Source organism: Mycteria americana, chromosome 1 (genome assembly GCF_035582795.1).
Source record: "Mycteria americana isolate JAX WOST 10 ecotype Jacksonville Zoo and Gardens chromosome 1, USCA_MyAme_1.0, whole genome shotgun sequence".
Taxonomy (NCBI): Eukaryota; Metazoa; Chordata; class Aves; order Ciconiiformes; family Ciconiidae; genus Mycteria; species Mycteria americana.
The window spans coordinates 123,383,733-123,403,317 of record NC_134365.1 but is presented as its reverse complement, the minus strand read 5'-3'; the positions used below and the strand labels follow the sequence as shown (position 1 = coordinate 123,403,317).

The 19,585-nt window shown below is 40.1% G+C and overlaps 1 protein-coding gene across 2 annotated transcripts; it reads right to left on the bottom strand.

Annotated features, from left to right (window-relative positions):
• Window positions 1–208: 208 nt before the first annotated feature.
• Window positions 209–12,848, bottom strand: FAM3B (FAM3 metabolism regulating signaling molecule B). 2 transcript variants are annotated; one of them, XM_075518978.1, is made up of 8 exons: window positions 12,761–12,848; window positions 8,360–8,503; window positions 7,409–7,532; window positions 6,639–6,697; window positions 4,261–4,311; window positions 2,969–3,056; window positions 1,984–2,116; window positions 209–1,053 (listed from the first exon to the last, which is right to left on the bottom strand). In XM_075518978.1, the coding sequence occupies exons 1-8, from the start codon at window positions 12,831–12,833 to the stop codon at window positions 967–969; spliced, it is 759 nt and encodes a 252-aa protein (XP_075375093.1). In that variant the 5' UTR covers window positions 12,834–12,848; the 3' UTR covers window positions 209–966. The 2 variants fall into 2 exon arrangements, with proteins under 2 accessions (XP_075375093.1, XP_075375102.1); XM_075518987.1 differs by lacking the exon at window positions 12,761–12,848 and adding an exon at window positions 12,291–12,619.
• Window positions 12,849–19,585: the final 6,737 nt, after the last annotated feature.

Below are 19,585 nucleotides of genomic sequence, written 5' to 3'. Positions count from 1 at the left end.
TGAGGACAGTCTTCAAGTACATAATAGACTGCCATAAAAAGAATGGTGATGAGTTATTCTCCATGTAATCGGCTTGGTCCTTTTAGGTCAATTCAGTATGTTTGGGGAATAACTAGAATAACAGTGAAATGCTACAGGAAGCAACTTAAGCTGTGGAATCTGCCCTATGGGAGGCTTCTGAACAACAGGGGGACAAACACCAGTTAAGAAAGGTCCAAACATACTTGATGTGCTTCACAAAAAGGGAAATCGAATAAATGGCTTCTACAGTTTCCTTACAATCACGTGTTTGATTCTATAGTTAGCATGAATAACACCTAAGCTTGCATGAAGTCACTACATTTTTACAAGTAAGTTAAACTTACAGGAAGAAAAAACAATTAAAACAAACCATGTAGATTTGCAGATTAAGTTTGGTAAAATAATTCAAGTAACTTGATCTTTATATGTTAACATTGCTATTCCACATTGTCACCATCACTAAAACCAGCTCAGCAAATGTAACTGCTATTTCCATACTTTTTCTGAAGTTACTAATTAACTAACATCAAAATAATTTGCTTTATTGCTAGTGATTTTATATTGTAATTTAGACTAAGTGCTATTTGCATATTAGTCTTTAAAGGGAACCAAAAGAAAACACATACTAAAAACAAATAAACAAACAAAACCAAGTCCCTAAAATTACTAATGACAATGTATACTCACTTTCAAAAATCCTGGTATTTTATGACTGACTTCCTGAACGTTGTAATTCCAAACCAGAGTATTTTATTTCCACTTGTCATCAAAATACCTATTTGTTTTCAGATTAGAGTAAAACCTCACAGAGGAAAGAAAGGTTAAAAACTGTGCATATGACTTATTTTAAAATTAGTGTTCAGATGCTTATTGGGTTCGGAGGCAATTTACTAGTCCTAGATATAAAAATATAGAATCATCTTTACTAGTGAGGTATGCATTTGTTCAGATCAGGTTTCTTGGGACACAGCCTTCTATTTGGATTTCAGCTGGCCAGCCAATGTATCTGTTGTCCTTGTCAGAGTGGTTTATCTGTTAAAAAAAAAATAAAAAAATAATCAATCAATATATCAATATTTGGTTCTCCATTTACAAACTAGTTTGTCAAACCTCATACAACAGAAGAGGGTAATGGGGTAGGACTGGGAAGCTAAGTAGCATGTTGCACATCTTGCTCGACATAATGGGTGAAGATTCCACCAGTTTCTCTCTTACACAGAGTGCTTTATTTATTTCTCAGATGGCTGTCATAATATACACTAATTTGAATACCTTTTTCCTGCAGAAGCTCTGTAATGTGAAGAAGACTGCAACAATATTCTGGAGAAAAAAAACCTACGGAAGTTTCACATGCCTTTGGAGGGAGTCAGTATCATCAAGGGAACTGACATCTGTATTGCGTTTTCTCATTTCTGCCTGCCTTTCTGTCATACAGATGAGCACTACTGGGCTTATAGAAAGCAAATACAACAAGGTCACAGATGCAAACAGAAATCTGATATAAAAATGGTATCTTTAGTCCTCCTGAAGCCTGAGGGCAAGTTATTCAGAAAAGTTTTGTGATGCAAGCACTGCTGTATTTGCACGGCCAATTTGAGACAGCCCAATTTTCACATAAAAAGAGTCTTTATTTTTAGGAAGTCCTTGGAATTTGTCCTTCCAGAAGAAAATGTAAGTCTCTGTACAGCATGTCAGGTTGGACATTTCAAAACTGAGACTCTCTAGAATTGCTGGTCACTTCTGAAATTTGTCTACAGATGATTTAGTGCTGGTGTGGTAGAAGTCAGTACTGTACATGGCCCAGATCCAAAGCAAAGAATGATGACACCTTAGAGAACTTGCTTTGTACGACTGAGGCTTACTGAACAGACTACAGTTATTATAGCTAACACAAGAAATCTGCATCTGAAGGTTATACCTGATATACAGACAAATACAAAGTGAAAATAAAATGAACCTGACCTTTTCTTTTTGGATATTATCTGGCAGCTTGAAGCCTTTGGCAGCTATAAAAGCCCAGCTTGACCTGAACTTCATATTCCATATTTCTTTACTTCCCAGTTCTTCTACTAATTTTTTGGCTTCATTTTTCAACCTAGGAAAATTTAGTGAAAAAAAGGTGTTAAAAATTCAGGATGTGAAAAGTGCTGAAAAAGAACACAACTGATTCATGCTTTACATTAGTAGGTCAGCAGAAGCAACACTGAGAAATTCTAAAAATCCTGATGTTGTAATAATCAAATATAAATATACAATTTACATAATGATTGATAGTGCTATAGAAAGCCCTATATTGGCATTTTGCACACTGGGTAAACGAACCCCGATTTTTGGGACAACACTGAGAGCTGTCTTAGTAGCATGCCATTAAACTCACAGAGCAAAATTCTTTTTCTTCCTCCTCTCTACATTCCTGATGTTAATACAACCTGTTTGTAACAGCATAGCAGAAAGAAAAATGCATCTCAAATACTATTTGATGTTTCAACCCTTCTTAAATAAGGACAAGGGCATCAAATGCTTGTCAACCAAATGATTAAGTCTTTCCCTGTATAATTACGATATCATGAATTCAACTAAAAAAACCTGAAGATTTGAAAGCACTTGAACAATTAGGTTAAGATGCAGGAAGGAAAGCAAACTAGATACATTATAATTGGGGGTGTGGATACCTTCCTAACAGAAGGTTGTGACCCAGAGGTAACGGCAATGTCCTTTATGAGGACGACTGGTGCTTTGAAACAAGTATAACACTATCTATCCATCTTTGGAAGCATCAACGTACATGATATGGGCAAGCACTGGATGGACATGGAATCAAAACCTTTTAGGCAGGAAATGAGAGAACAACCTTGACTATAGTGTGAAATTTACCATTCCTTTACACCATTACGCAAGAGTGATTTTCAAGCTCTGTTCCTCAGCATGTCATGAATAACTTGCTTACCGGGTGCTTCCATCATCATGAGTCACCATCAAAAGGAGGGACCCTTCTGGTGCATTTTTAATGAAAGTCACCATCTCTCCTGAGTGGTCTGTTGAATCAATTACACAACTGATTATTCATTACACACATATCGTATTCCACCTACTTTCAACTTGTTTTCACTTTTTGGCCTTGTTTATTCAAAATGAGACCTAATTAGGCAATTTTTCTGTTTACAGGCAGAGGGCCTAATCTTGAAAGGTGCAGAAAGCTGCTAGCTCTCACTGAAGGCTAGGAGAGCAAAGCTTCATCTGCATTTCCCAATAGTAAACAAAGATACTTCTGACCTTCTACAAAAGCCATTTACGCCCAGGGTAAGTATATAGATGGTTTCTTATGTTTACCTCACATAATATTATACGTGCAAGCAAAGTATGGAACAGCCCAGGAGAAGTCATTGCTATTCTGTGAGCTTCCTACTACCATGCTAACTGCAGAGCTGAGTTACACACCCCACTGTACCCCCACTTTCATTAAGTGGCAGCCTATTTGCAGCACTAAGCTATTTGTTGGTTTTGCAATTGCTAAACATACACAAGACACTCATTTTCCATACAAAAAAAATGTAATAGGCACCCTGAAGACATTACAGTCTACATACCCTATGTAAAATTGTAGCCCCATCATTAGCCCCAATGTGATTTCTATTAATGCACGTAAGGTCACAAGCATTCTTAAGTGGTCAGAGAATCAGCTTACAGTGCCTCATAGCATTCTGTTTCTCCTTACTAATAGGTAAGGAAACTGCTATCGTCCAAAGTTTGGAAAACTTGTTCAAAGCTATTCTTAAAGCAGATCATCTTTCTAGCTACATGGAAGGATGTTAAGAGACAGACTAGCATATTTCCTATGACGATTTTACAATTAAAATAGAACAAAATATGTCAGGAAAAGGAATTTCGCTGAGTGAAGCATCTGGATGCGGTACCTGGTTAAGTGCTATTCCTACCGGGCTGAAATAATAGAGGAAAAAAAAAAGACAAAAAATGGCAATTTGACAATTAAAAAAAAAAAGCAAGACAACTGAAAAAAAAAGACAATTAACTATCTCAACCAACAGGAGAAATTCAGCTTTTCAGGCAAAATTTGTCATCAGATCTGGCCAGACCATATTTTATGAAAACAACAGCTCTTTGTTTCTACCTGATCCCTGTTGATAATACAATCATAGTAATTTGAAAGAGCAGGATAATTATAAGTCCTTTCTTAATGCCGAAACACTAACAAAAGCTCTATTGTACTCTTTTCCCTACCTCCTTCCCACATGTCAAAAAATTTTGCCGATGTAACTTTTCCTGTTTTATCTGTAAATAAAAAAAAAGTTGTGTAAATATGAGCAAAAATGATTAAATTCAATCAGCATATACAGCATTTTCAGCTAAAGCTAGGCATCTCTAATTTTGTGTATTATTTGGCTTCTGAGTTTTCTTTTGTTTAAGTTTTTAAATTGGAAGGAATATGGAATAACGTAAGTTTAAGATTTGGGGAGACTATTTTGTTTCATGTAGTCTCTGAATCATCAAATGTGACTAAAACATTTTTATTACTTTTTATTTTAAAGAAGGAATTCAGTTTACTGTGTATTTTCATATTTTTATATCTATATGTACTATACTAGGTCACAACCATAACTAGGAAAATTGGTTAAGCCTAAGGCTATTTGAATGAGCTTAATACTATTCTGTGCAGTATTTCAGATGTGCAAGCTTTCATACCATTTGAATCTCAGTGGACAGAACCTCAACACTCGTCATTACTGTATCAGAAATTGGGCATGCAAACAATTAGTAATTCCAAAACATTTTGGTCAATATTCATCATTAATTTTGCTGTTTAGATGTCTATCTTTGTTTAAACAAGACATATACAATTGGAAATACTTTTCAAATTTCTAAATCCATACCAACTGAGTTAACTGATTTTCGTTATCCAAGACCCTCCCTGGATCCCTGCTACATGAGAGGGTTTTTTCCATTTAGAGTGCATCAGCTCATTTCTAGTGAGAAGATCCAGCAGTTCATGATTTCTTTCTGGCTTATCTTTGATCCATATACGGTAAAATCATGAAGGCAAATTCTTCTGAACATAGGACTCTAAATGGCAGGTTTATCACGCTGAGGAGGGGAAAAGTTGGCAAAAATCTGTCAGTGGTAAAACGGCATTCTAGAACTGGGCTTCTTTCGAGCAGAGATCACAAAGAAATGGAAAAGGCTGTAGTGAGGACAGCAGAAATCCACAAAATTCTTTCTCTCTCCCTCTGTGTTGTTAGCTTGGGCTTAGTAGTTCTGTCTTCCTTCTTACAAAAGACCATATGCATTCAGAGAAGAAAGAGTTATCATTATGGAATAAAATACAAGTGTGATGCCATAGGAAACTTATTGAGCGCAGTCATTAGCTTGACTGACCTAATTAGAGGACATGTAGAAAACATGTCTCACTACAAAGTGGTTCAAGATAATGGACAGATTTACCTGCAGATGGAGATGAAAGTGTAGCTAAAACAACTATATGTGTGATGAAGGAAATGACTGTTTAAAAATGTGTAAAAATTGATATATCACTCCTTTTTCCTCACTAATGTCAGATGCAAAGACAATGCTAGTTCCCTACTCCTATTTGCTATAATCTTGCTTATGCATTCAAGATGAGCATTTGCCCTCTTACTCTACAGCTGTATGCTGAAAACTCATTTTTAACTGTTTACCTATTATAACCAGTAAAGTTTTTATGATTCCTTACTGGAAAAAAAAAATGCAGTAGTTAACTGGGAAAAAAAATTTTTGGAACAGATTCTTGTCTATGGTAATTTAACCCAGTGACTTCAATAAAATCATGCAATTTTAGACAAGGTCAAGATCTTGCTTAGCAATACTGAGACAAAAAAACTGGAACATAAGTGTTTTGTGATCAAAGCCAACTTGACTCTGCATCTGATCTCCCTTTCTTCCCCTCCCCCACAACATTTAGGCATTCATTTTTCTCAGGATCCATTATTGAATACACTGCACTTCATCACCATTCCCATTCATCTAGATTAAAATGGTGCCTCCAGATCTGGAATAAACTGCACCTTCTGCTTTCCAATAGCTCCTACTATAAGCAAAGACATATAATGACAGTTTTATATTAATCGAGCTTCGAGTTTGTCTTTCTGTCCACTGACCAAGTCTGGAAAAGGAATTTGTACCTTGGTTGTACCTTGGGGCAGAACTGCAATTCTCAGTTACTGCTTGCCCCATATCAGTGCAGCAGCAGATACCTTTTATCAAGGACTGAACCTGAAAGTTGAGTCTTACTGCTGGAGATAACAGATATTTTTACTATGTTACATAAGAAGCAGTTCTTTTATCTAATAAAATACACATATACCACTTCTATGTACACATTTTGTATTTTCTTATACTGATTATGAACAAGTTTCTTTTGTTTATCCAGAAGACTATTTCTCTCAAACACAGATTTGTTTTTCTTACATTTAACATGAATCAAGTTTGCAATTTTTGCCTTTCCCTTTCCTTCCATACTAGCTGGTAAAAAAACCCTCAAAACAAAACACACACCCCCCCCCAAGAACCTTTGTAAATTATTGCAGTACAAATGTATGTCTCTAACATTTTTTTCTCTTACTTACAGTTCACAATGGCAATGTTTATACCTCTTCCAACGTTACCTTTCTCTTCGCTTATAAGCCTGGAATCGAAATAAACAAGTATCAGTAGAATACATCCATCCAGAAGCTGTGATCCAAAGTTATATTTAATAATGCTAAGTCACTTTCTGATGTTCATATTTTCTTCAGTTATTTAATTCAAGACTTTGTAGTAAAAAAGAGCTATGGCTTAAAAATATTGCACATTATATCAGTCAGTTTCCTTCAACGATGCACAATGAGTCTTTCAAACTGAGCCAGATCAAGAAAGTACTTCATACAAATGCAGCCAGAAAGATAAAGTAGAAAAAAACCAAGATAAAATGTGGTTTTGTGGCAGTATTCTGTGTGGACTGTATCTACACAAAAGATCATTGCAAGGTTATGAAGTCACTCTACCTGTCCAGTTTGAAAAGCCATGAAAGAACTTGACTTTCAGAGGTGTTAACCATTCAACATACTGTAAACTGGCTACCCTGCACCATGAAAATCAAAAATCATACTTAAAACTAACAGTTGAATGCAGCTAATGTAGAGGAAGGAAGAAAATAACCCGAGATTAGGTATTTAAGAAAAAAAAGAACAAAAAGGGAAAAAAAAAAAAGTTAAATACTGTCAGATATATTATGAAGTTTATTACCAGAATAAGAGCCCCCTCGTAGGAGCTTACTTGCTGCTAGTGAACCAAAATGAAACATCCTTCTTCACACTACAAAGTACTTGCTTAGCTTTAAAGTTAGATTGGTACTCACAGCTCATCCTCAAAACAAATTTTAGCCAGCTTTTCTTTGCCACCACCACTAAGAATCCGATAGGCGTAGTTCCCAGGTGAGCAGGGAGACCAGTGATCACACTTCTGCCTTTTTGGGACTGGGGCTACAACAACAAAGATGAGAAAATGTTTTCTTGGATGCTGCATAAACAATTTCTACATGGAAGGAATTACTTAATGTCAACATGCTAAGCTCAAACATATATACACGGAAGGCAATCCTGATAGTTTTCCAGTATCGTGGCAACATTATCACAGATTTGCTTGGGCTTTAAGTTACCATTGACTTTCAAACAGCTGCTGGGACCAAGAGCAAGCTTATCTAGGGAAAAATGCCCCATGTAGTATGATCTGATTTGAATCTAGAGTAATTACTTTGTGCTATTTCATATAACAGAAAGCAAGGGCTAGAGTGATGAAGGATTCCTACCAATAGCTTGAAGTTAATGGTTATCATTCTCATTTTAAGCCTTTTTCACAGGATAACATAGTCATAGAATGAGAAAAATGTACACATTAAGCCACCCAGTCAGATTAGAGGAAAGAAATAATGAGAATTTAGTCACAAAGTTTGGTTAGTGATTCAACAGTTTACCATAACTGTAAAATACATGTGATGATAGAACCAAAGCTGCAGCTGCAGCTTTGTGTTTATATGCCAGCAAACAAATAAGGTGTTCTTACATTACTACTCAATTAATTATATTTGCATACTGGCAAAAACCAGATGACATTGTGTTTCTTCAAAGATAGTGTCTAAGAAATAGTTCAGACTTTCACTAATTAATTAACTTTACACAGCCAAATTCATCCTTATAATAGCACATACCAAATCGTTTATTAGCTAACAAGCCATTTGTCATTTACCATGTAAATACACAACATTAGATACAGTATAAGGGAAAAAAAAAAAAGAAATATAGCTACACACCTCTCAACACCGGTTTCTTTCCAATGTCTTTAAGATTAGCAATAGATGTTGTTATTGTCTCTTTGGGCACAAAAACAGCGAGTAAGCATCCCAAGTACCAAGCAGCCCACGATATCAACAGGAACCCTGCTAATTTCACAAGATCTGCTAAGGAAAAAAACAAAAAAGAAAGAAAACCACAGAGACATAAAGAAGTTTTCATAGCAACACACAAAATCTTATATTTTCTCTGGCATTGCTATACAAACTGGCTATTTTATTTCTGATATACTGTGTTAACCACAGCCTTCAGAGATGCGGCAATAGAGTATTTGTTGCATCCCCATCTCTCACAACCGCTTTCGTTTCTAAAACTTCATCTTCAAGCAGAAAACTCCCCCCAAGACTCCCCTCAACCCATACCCATAATACCCCAAAGAAACATGAAGTTCAACTTAATCCTAGTAGGATTTTGACTCTGAAAAGTACGTACCAGATACTACATGTGACTATACAGGTAGTTTGCAGTTACTATTGATCTTCTGTGATAGGCAGACACTACAGGAATGGTTTAAAACGCTGACCATACAGGGACCTCCCTCCATCCACCCATTTCACATGCTGGGTAAAAATAACTGAAGAAGGCCCAAACAATCTTATTCACACAATGAGGTCTGACTGCATTCAAACATGACTGGAGTGACTGTTTCACCTTCTCTCAGTTATATCCCAGCGCATCTACACACTATGAAAACAGGATTCACAATTTTCCTGACTATGAAGAAATATAAATCAATTCCATATTGGATATCTCCTCTTCCTCTTCATTAGAAATGCTAACATGCATTCCTGACCTAGAAGAAATGCACCACCTAATTTATAATGCTAAACAAGGAAATATCACACTGCAATTGTGAAACACTGACATTTTGATGTCACGAGATACTTCCTGATCTGTAAAGAAACATGTCCTTGAACATAATGGTCTGTTGAAGTGAAAAAGGAAAATTTTTTGTTTCATAGTCCTGAAAATCAAGTTCATCAGAACCAATATCCAAAAATATCCAATATGTTCACTTTGCCAACCTGCTAGAAAATAGTTGTGTATTATCTAGCTTAAATTTTCCTTATAGAAATTTACACTCAAGAAGATATTCCTTTCCTTCTTGGAACTGCCTTTTATAAATGTTAAGATTTCTGCCCTACCCCTTCTCTAGAATAAGGCCAAATTGTTCACTTGTTCTCCTCAAGTCCTGTTTTGCAGGTCCTACCACTCTCCCATGAATTCTGCCCAATTGGTCTGCATCTTTTACTGCAGAATAGACACGCTAGTCCAACACACAAGGTCTGGAGGCTCTAATTCTGGTTATTCCTGCCAGAAGGAAGTTTGACTTTTTTTCTTAAGAGTAAACTTAATACACTCAGGTTCTGTTTATAATCCAACATAAAGACCAGATCTTTTTTCCTGTAAAGATTTGACTTCTCTAGCTACTCCCTATCCTGTATTTGTGCATGCGGTTATTCCTGCATTCCACTTAGCTTTAAAAATAAAAAGTCTAACAAAACACTGTAGAAAACACATATTGGTAAAGCTAACACTGAACAATACTATCACCTGAACTCCTCCTTCTTTATAATAGCAACAGAAGTAGCAGGTGGCCCTCTCTGACCCAGTCATCCTTAAGAACTGAAGCACAGCTGTACTCTACCCCTTGAACCTCAGTAAGGAAGAATGCAGATCATTATGAACATTGAATGTTCTTCTGTAAATAATCCTAGTTTCTTATTTCCTGCATCAGGAAAAAAAAAAAAGAAAAAAAAGACAAAAAGAAAAAAAGAAAGGACAGTAAGCCCTTTTAAGATACTGATCTGAGCTCTTAAAATGTTCTGTGTCACTGTATTTAAGGAGCCATAAGTGTGTGCATTTATATGACTGTATGGAAGATTCTGTGAGAAACTTACTGTATTTTCATCGAAGGATTAAGATTGAGAAAGTAATATAATGAATCTTCAGAGATATAACAAAATTCCCAACTATCACCTCAGTCTAAGAGAAATCTGTCTCACTCTACCACTAGTAGTGGTGCAAACCTGCACTAAAATAATACTGAAAATTACTCCAACACTTAATTCATACAGTGAATGTGAACATGAACACTGACAAAGCTCATGCACACTCCGACACTTAATTCATAGAGTGAATGTGAACGTCAACACTGACAAAGCTCACGCACACGAAGAAGGAAGCTGCAGGAACCATGCAGAATGAAACATACTCAGTTTTTCTCATTTTGAATATTAAAAAAAAAGTCAGATTTATACACAAAATAATTTGTAAAGGAGACCAAGTCACAAGTTTCAAAGACAAAATCCAGGAAGAATTAAGTGAAAACTAGAAGTTTATTTAAAGATTTCAGTGATTATTTTTTTGGGGGGGTGGGGTGCATTGTAAAGATCTATGACATCATCAGTCAAGTTTTGTTTTGCTCTTTCTATTGTTGGCTTAGCATGACAATGCATGACATGGCTTAGCTTTACAATGATTTTGCACTGTTTTTCATCAAAACTATGGAGCAACTCTGTTGCAAAATAGGCTCAATAGCACAGCATTTTACCTAACTAGAAGAGAAAGTAGAGAATGTCTAACTTCTGTTATTCTATTCCACGTTTTACTTAAACCGCAAGCTTCTTAAACAGTTCTAAAATACGCCTTTTAAGGTTTAAGGAATACATTTACCAACTCTCCTGCACAGTTTGTACTTAGTTCTCAAAATTGTCAGAAAATGTTTTCACTGCCCACCACGTCTGGTTTTGCTTTCTTGGATTCAGAAGGCACTGGGGGACCGCATTGAAGCTATCTGCTGGGTCCACCTGGATCTCTTAGATTTACTGAGGTTGCATATCCCCCACCCGTACACTCTTTTTTTGAGTACCTGCACAGACACACGTAAAACCCTACACAATAGCAGCTAAGCCATGAGCTCAGACAAACTTAAGATAGTTAAGAGAGCTTAAAATTTGCTATCCACAGCAGTTAGGAGTTATAAAATGCACAAGCCGGTCTACTTCCACGAAAGCCAGACTGCGCTTCCGCTGATTGTAGAGGCTGTGGCTCCTCAGCCCACTACTCGGCTCAGCACCGGGGAGCGGTAAGGGGACGGCGTGCCACGGAGGGGCTTGCTGTGCTCAGACAGGTGGCACAAACCTCCCTCGCTCCGTGTCTGCCACGGAGAGGTACTCGGCCAGAGATACTCGGCAATACGCTCGGCGTCAGGCCGGTAAGAGGGCAGAGAGGGGCAGGGAGGAAGGAGCTGTGCAGACAGTCCGGATGGCGGTGTGGCAGGGCGCGTACGACAGCGAAGCAGAAGGAAAAGACGACGGTTAGCACTCCCACCTTACAGCAACTCCCGATTTCCTTTCTCCCTCAGGTGCTCGCTTGCCCCTTGGCAGCGACTAAAGCACTAAATGTAAGCATAATATTACAATTTTTTTGTGCTTAACTGACTTAAAATCCCCACGCTGCCACACCTCGCTAATACACACCCACCAGTACGCAGCAGGACTTTAACAGGGGAAAAAAAACAAATTTATTTAAGACTCGAGCTTAAATTACTCCAGCATAAAAAGCTGGGTGTCCCCCCGTTTTCAGTTGTTGGCCAGGGGCCCAGCCGCGGGGCCAGGCACCGGCCCCTCCGCCCCGGCCCGGGGGCTCAGCCCCCGCTCGCCTCAGGGGACGCCGCCGGGAACAGCCCCCCGCCCCTTCCCCACAGCGACAGCGGCCTCGGCTCGCCCGGCCGGGGAGCGGCTCCGGGGCACCCACCTGAGGAGGGCGCAAGGCGGGAGCGCGGCGCCGGCTGCCTCCCCGGGAGCTAGGGCGGCGGCACCGGCGGCCTCCGCGCCTCCCTCCTCGCTCGGCGGGGCGAGCCCCCGCCAGCGCGGGGCTGCTACTCACATTGCCGGTTCAGCCCCATCATTCAAGACGGGCGCGGGCTGCCCACCCCTCCTCCTCCACGTCCCTCTCCTCCTCTCGGGACGGGCAGGGCCGACCCCCCGCCTCGTCCTACAGCCACCGGGACGGCGCGGGAAGGGGAGCGGTCACCTCTCAGCGCCGCACCGCCCCGGCGCCGCCGGCGGCACGGCACGGCAGGGCACCGCCGGCCGAGGCCCGCAGCCCGCTGCTCTGGGCGATTTGCTCTGAGGGGGAGGCCGCGGAGGGCCGGCGGGGGAGACGGCGGCTGCTGCCGCCACCCCGGCAGGCGAGGCGGGGGAACCGCGGGGCACCTCGGGGGAGCGGAGCCGGGGTCGGGGGACGGCCACAGCCACGGCGCGGCCGGGGAGCCGCGACGCCCCCCTCGCTTTCCCGGCCGCTTTGCCCCGTGGCGGTGTCGGGGAGGGCCGGGCGGCATCGAAGCCTCACGTTACCTCCTTGGCAAAGGCCGGTGAAGGGCCGGCCTGGCGCTCGTAAGGGCCTCGGCTGCTCTGCAGGAAAGGACATGCGGGATTAGGGAAGGGAGGATTCATCCGCCACACCAAGCCCCCTTTGAGCCAAGGAAATATAACCGTCGACGCTACCTAAAAACTCAAACATAAGAGGTAGTGCTAAAAGTTATTTTCTGCAGAAAGAAAGCAGCTGGCCAGCGGGATCAAAAGGAAGGCTGACACACCATCCGGCAGCCCGTTCGAAAAGTTGTTTCCCCTCAAATCTCAAAATGAACCGGTCATTTTTAAGTCTGTTGAACCCAACCCCGAAAACAAACAGCAAGCAAGAGTGGGCTTTTTCCTGGCGATGGCCAGGGTCTGCCTGGTGGTTTAGCTGTGGAGGCTGTGGGGCAGGGCCCCACTGGAGCCCCCTCCTCTTTCCTCCACCCACCGCCATGGCACCGGGATGACACAAGCCCTACCACAGGCACCAGCCCACCGGGCTGAGCCCTTGGTTCATCTTGTCTTGGGGCGGGCCCTGACAGTGCCGCGAGCAAGGCATCGCGCACCCTTGCCTGGACGCTTCCTTCCTGGTGGGGTAGCTTGGTCAGTCCCCAGGTCTCATCGCCTCACCAAAAAACCTGGCACCGCTTGTGCTTGTGATGTGGGGCAGCACACCCGCTTCTCTCCAGCTCTCCAGCCTCCCAGGCCAGATGTAAAGAGTGCGAAACTACACCACGGTGCTGGCAATGCATGCTTTCTAGTCTGTAGCAGATGAGGCGAGATAAAAGCATTGGAGCCCCACATCATCGGCTTGCTTTTCTTTTTTTAAAAGTTCCAGTTTCCAACATTCTGTAGTCGATGGGCATTTACAGGCCTGCATGGGTGCTGAGCCCCACCAGCACCAGTCAGCCTTGACCCTGGACCGAGGAAATCACAGCTCACATCAAAGACAACTTCTAAGGACCGAAGTAGCCACTCAAACATGTTCAGGAAACTGAGCTGAAGACCTCCAAGTTGGGCAAAACCCAAACAAGGAAGCTAGTGATTTCATTTTGAAAATTGCTCAAACTACAGTGTGAATTAGTATTCATCCTTAAAACTGGTTTAGTTTCCCTTAAGCTTCTTAGTTCCCTCTGCCTCTAATGATGCACAGAAATTATGTTTACTTCAGCAAACAGACGAATAAAATCCTGCAGGAGGGCACACACAGGACTACAGCCACTCTGGGCTTTTGCCTTCCTCCCAGGACACACATGAAAGCTATAAATGTTTCCAGTCCCTGGAGAAGAGGCGTTTCTTGTCCTCATTTGTGTGTGGGATATTATAGTATCCTATAAATGGCAGGTAAAACCTGAGGGAGTAATTGCTGCTGGTTATTTTCAAATGTACTGGAGCCTGCAAATGAAAAGCAACATCCAATAAAACTTAGGCACGCAAATAATTAAAGTGGCAGCATGGGACAAATAAACTTAGAGAAATGAAAAGCATAGGCCAAAACGGAAAAGGAGTTATGAGCGGGCGAGCGAAAAGTTAAGGACAACACTGTTCTGGGTTACTTTTCCAAATATGCAATTATTTCTGCAGGAACTGTTATCCTGCAAGATGGCACGTCAGAAAATGATGTTGCTGCTAATAAATGATTGAAACTATTGAAGAGTGCATTTCTAGCCTTTAAAGTAAAAATAATGTGTCTTTAAACCCAAAATGCTACAGTTCATGGTAGCCAAATGAAAAATTCTGCTACTTTTATTAAAGCAAGGAAAATTAACTAGGAGTCAAGATAATTTAATTTTGAAATAAATTTATTGTATGAACATTGGTCGGTCACAGACTCCATAGATAAAAATTTTAAGCCCCTAGGAGCTTTGTCACCACTTCAACACCTTACTGTGAAAAAAACCCACCATTAGTGATCAGTGTCTGTTGGATAACTGCCAATTTACCTGCTTTTACCCCCAAGAAAAATGTAGCAGGTTACTTATTTTCATTACTGCCTGAACTACATTGAACTACACCCAGGCATTTGCTACAAAACCAGGCAACACTGTAATTGGTTTGCTTGCCTGCCAGAACCCAGGGATCCAGTGGTCTCCAGCTGAGGGGATTTTAAATAACCAAAGGACTAGGAAACTTTAAAATGTTTTACTTCAAGTATCTCACTTTTGTGTCCGCAAAAGAAATGTGATACTGTTCTTTCTTTAGTACTTAATCAAAGATGTGGGATGCAGAACACTTTCAAAGTATCGTTTCTGTTCTTATTCTGTAACCATTCATTCTGTAATTTGAAAGCTTAGAGAAAAACTTCCAAGACATTAATCTTCACTCTGGATGCTTGTGAGGCTGTAAGACCCCTTGGTGATAAGCAGCACAGGAAATCTACTCAGGAAACAAACGACTCTTGCAGACGCTAAATGCAACAGGTGAATGTAGGTACACAGTGCTTATGTGTTAGTCTTGTCTTATCATCACAAAAGCCACAGTCATCAGAGAAAGTGTATGGGCATTTGCTAATACTGTAAAATTACAGCTGAGCAAGTTTCTGCTTGCCCTTTGAGCCACTGTACGTCCAGAGGTATTTTCTGCATCCACCTCACTTGCCTAACAAATTAGCAAAAGTGTCATTCCAGTCCTTGTAGCCATTTAATTTACATGTTTTCTGCTCATCCACATATGGCCAACAATGTATTTTTAATCCTGCTAGGATGAGTTAAAAGAATTTAATGATTTAAAATGGAGGCAGAGTTTCTAAGGCAGAGAAAGAATATTGTACCAAATCTTTGCTTGAAGAGGTCACAAGGACTTCAAGGGCTACTAAAAAACTAGACCACCTCCATAAAATATGGAACTGATGTTTATGTTAACTAATTTTACCTAAGACTTGGGACTGATAGGAACATACACATGGACAACAGCAGTGGCAATGTGGAAGGGCAGTTCTTTAAGCTGCTGTAACTCAGCCATGCTTCACTGTGTGCCTCTGCCCATAATCCAGGTAGAACCCAAGCATCCAGAATTGCGGTAGCATGAAGAGTAATGTGGAGAAATAGTGATTTAAATGTATATTTTAATACAATTACTTTTTTTTTTTTTCTGGTATACCTTGAACAGCTTTACGAAACCCAGGAGCAAATACTTAGAACAAGATGACAGCTTTTAGATACTTCTTTTGTGGATATATTAAAAACAACACCTTCCCCCCAGACATGCAAAAATGGATCATATAACAAAAGGCAAAAAGCAAGCAATGATTACTTTCAGCTGATAAGCTAGAAAACCTGTAAAGCTAGTGAGTCTAGCTCCCACAACATTGCTGGCCTGTTAAACAACACAAAGGTGGGGCATATTTGTGTGTTTTTCTTATGCTTTATTAATCCAGAGGTACACAAGGAAAATATATTCAATAGCACTTCATTCAGATAGATGTTGACTGGCAAAGTTTCCTCAGTATTAGCAGCAATAGCTTAATATATTATGGGCCTAAATCTAGTCATCTTTAATACATAGTGGCCCAAACTTTTCAGAAGAGGAAGGCAAGGGTAGGGAGAAGGGCAAAATGAGAGGGAGAGGAAAATCCTTCTATTAAATGCTGGATACTTTGATATCTTTGCACAATCCTACAGGTTCTCTGTTGTCCGTTTTCTTGAAATGCTGCTGTCAGCAACAGTCATTAGGCCTACAGGTCCCTATTAGCAGAGACCCTGTGCAATCCCACATGGTCTACAACCAAGTCTGGACATCAACAATTCGGTAAGCCCACTCAATCAAGTAGAGATTTACCAGACGGAGCTGGATTGGCAAGGTCCCTGCTATCAGCAATCCCAGAGCATTTGTAGCTTGCTGAGACGACATCCTGTGGGTTATGTCCTGGAGCTCTTCCCTGATCCATTCCGCCAACACCAGGTTTCTCAAGAGGGACCCAGGCTGACACCGCTGTGATGGGCTCAGGTCACCCAAAGGTGATGCTGGAGTTCTAAAAGAGCAAAAAACCACAGTAAATCCACTTTTGAAGCCCAGTCCACACACAGAGTGAGAGAGCTGGATTTCTTTCAGACATGTCTTCTAGAGAGGGGGAAGAGAAAAAAACGCTATCACCTTACCTGTGGGCCAGGATGGCAACAGATGTCGGCAGTCACAGCGGGTCGATATTGCTGGACAGTGTGGGGAAAAAGGCGGTACAAGTCAGTCAATGAAAGGCAATATATGAGCAAACTAGAAAGCTGTGTAAAAACACATCAGCAGTTAAAAATCAGTATAAAACACCAGGTTAGAGAATGTCCAAGATGTACAACAATAAAAAACAACCTCACGCAGTAAGAATACGGAAAGCTGAAGTTAATGTTAAGCTTACAATTTAAAAAAAAAAACCCAACCAAAGGAAAAATAAGTAGCGTTCTCATGCATAGTACTTCAGAACAGTGCTGGGTGCATGAAAATAAATAAGTTGAAAAACACAATACCTTGTTTGTTCATAAAAAGTAGTTTTATCTAGCTAACAACTATAAAAATCCAATATGCTAATATTTATGTATACACTAGCAGCATAGGTTCTTGTAGTCTTTACAATAACCTGTATTTCTTAGGAAATGCTATTGAATTTCCTAGAAAAACAAACGATGAGTCAAGGTGTAGGCAGATGTTACTTCTAAGCCTCTAGAAGGAAAAAAAAATCCAAACCATTTATTTTTAAAAAGTTTGTTTTGGTGCAGAAAGGGAAGAATAGTTAATGTTCACAGTTTAAGCGGCCATCGGAATTACATGTTGTCCTGAAAAATTACATCGAGCACTTGAATTGTAAACCTTCACATATTTGTCTATACTGCCCTGTGGTTACCAAAAAAAGCCATGTTTGTGCAATAAATTCTTACTTTCGTGTTTCATACACAAACTTAAAAGGTCTAGATGGGCCAGCTTTAATGGGGAAAGATGATCAAGAGAAGTGTGAATGAACAGACAGTTTTACAGTTTTGGATTCAATAAGCTTGAAGCACAGAGGGTGCTCTGAAGATGATGGCAATTTCAGAAACATAGGAGAAGTTTAAGCATAAGAAAAAATTTGAAAACTTGTACAGTACCTCTGTGAGCAGAGTTGTATAATAATAGGTAGGCTTTACCAAATATCAGGACAGTAATAAGCAAAACCAGCCAGCTTTCCAAAGTGTGAAATAAAACTACCATATTAGCACCACACAGTTGGTGCTCATCTGTCTTCCTTGACCAATCCTCTAAGTTTATCAACATGCATACACCATGCTACCTTTAAAGATAAAAGCTCAGGGCTTAAAAATAACGGACTTTTTAAAAGCGGCTTTTAGAGGGAGGGAAGAGGGATATTACCAAATGATCAGGAGACCTCAAGTTAAGGACCTTTTTAGGTAGGATATTTAAAAAGGAGAAAAATTGAAAGTCCTTTTAATAGAATTCAAGCAAGACAACAGAATTTCCTGTGAAAGGGCTCAAAACTCTCCCATTTGAAAAACAAACCATGTGCGCCACCTCCCGGGGTACAAAACACAGAGCACAGTAACCACCCTCCTCCGGGCTCTCCCAAGGCAAGAAACCAACTCTCAGGGTGGCTGGCTGTCTTAGGGACAGGGACATTCAGTTTGTATGCCTTCCTCTTTTATAGTTTAGGGCAGTAGACAGCACCAGTCCAAAATACTACTTGAATCCATTCCAGATCATCGGAAGCTTCATCGTCTCAAGCTAATGTTTTCTGTGCCCGATTTCTGTTCAATACTGAAATGAACTGATGAAAAGTTGAAACAAGAACATGTCAGTTATTTGGGTGTAAGCAGGAAAAATCACCTGGGAGCTAAACTTGTCTGCCTCCTCCCTTTCCCTCAAGGTTCAGATGAGATCTAGAGCATTTCTGCTTTCTTTTCAGAAGTTAGAATTGAAAGTCCCAAAGTACTAGGAAGAATTTGGATGGATATAATTTATCGGCTTGGAAGTTCACCTTACCACGATTTAAAAAGACACACTGAATAGGTTCAAAGAATTAATAATTTATTTTAAGCAGCAGAAAAATTGATTTTTACATAGTGTTTATCTGAAAATGGCAAGACCTGAAAGTACAAAATATCAACTTGTGGAAAATTCAGTAATGAGGCTTGACAGTAAGTGGGATGCAGCTGAAGACTGAATTAAAAAGACTGTACCCCTTTTTTCAAAGTTTTGATCCCATTTTCCTTTCAGTCAATGTTACATCTCATCTATTAAAAAAAAAAATCAGGTGAACAAATGCCTCTACAAGATGGAATAACTTCCTTAAAGGTGAAATCCTTTCCACGCTTCCTAAAGAACTATCAAATAACAGTTGATGTAGTGTTAAAGTCTTAAAAGATTTCTGCATCTTCATATAAAATTTTCAATAAAAAATGTGAACTGCCTGTTTCAGGTAAATCTTATTTAAACACTCAACCCTGTGTAGTTTATGCACACAGCAAGTATTGGCTAGCAAAGCAATTTTTTTCTGGGACATATTGCAGTAATCCATGCCTTGGTGCTATCAAGAAATTGTCAGCTGTCTTTTCAGTACCACTTCAACATGACTTGCTTAAGTCCATTTTTTTCCCCAGAATTTTCCAAAGGACAGCTATGTTGCAAATACGGCCATCTAAACATTCAACTATATAATTCCTCTCTAACAACACAGCAATAAACATACCCTTCTCAGGTTTGACATGGCTCTGTGAAAATGTCCCTCTTCAAAGAGGGATGTGATGAGAGGATGGTTACAAACAATGTAGTTTATTCAAGTATTTTGCCTAAGTCCACATCGCTGGAAAATCAGAGCAGGCTGAGTTGCTCAACTGGAAAAAGCAG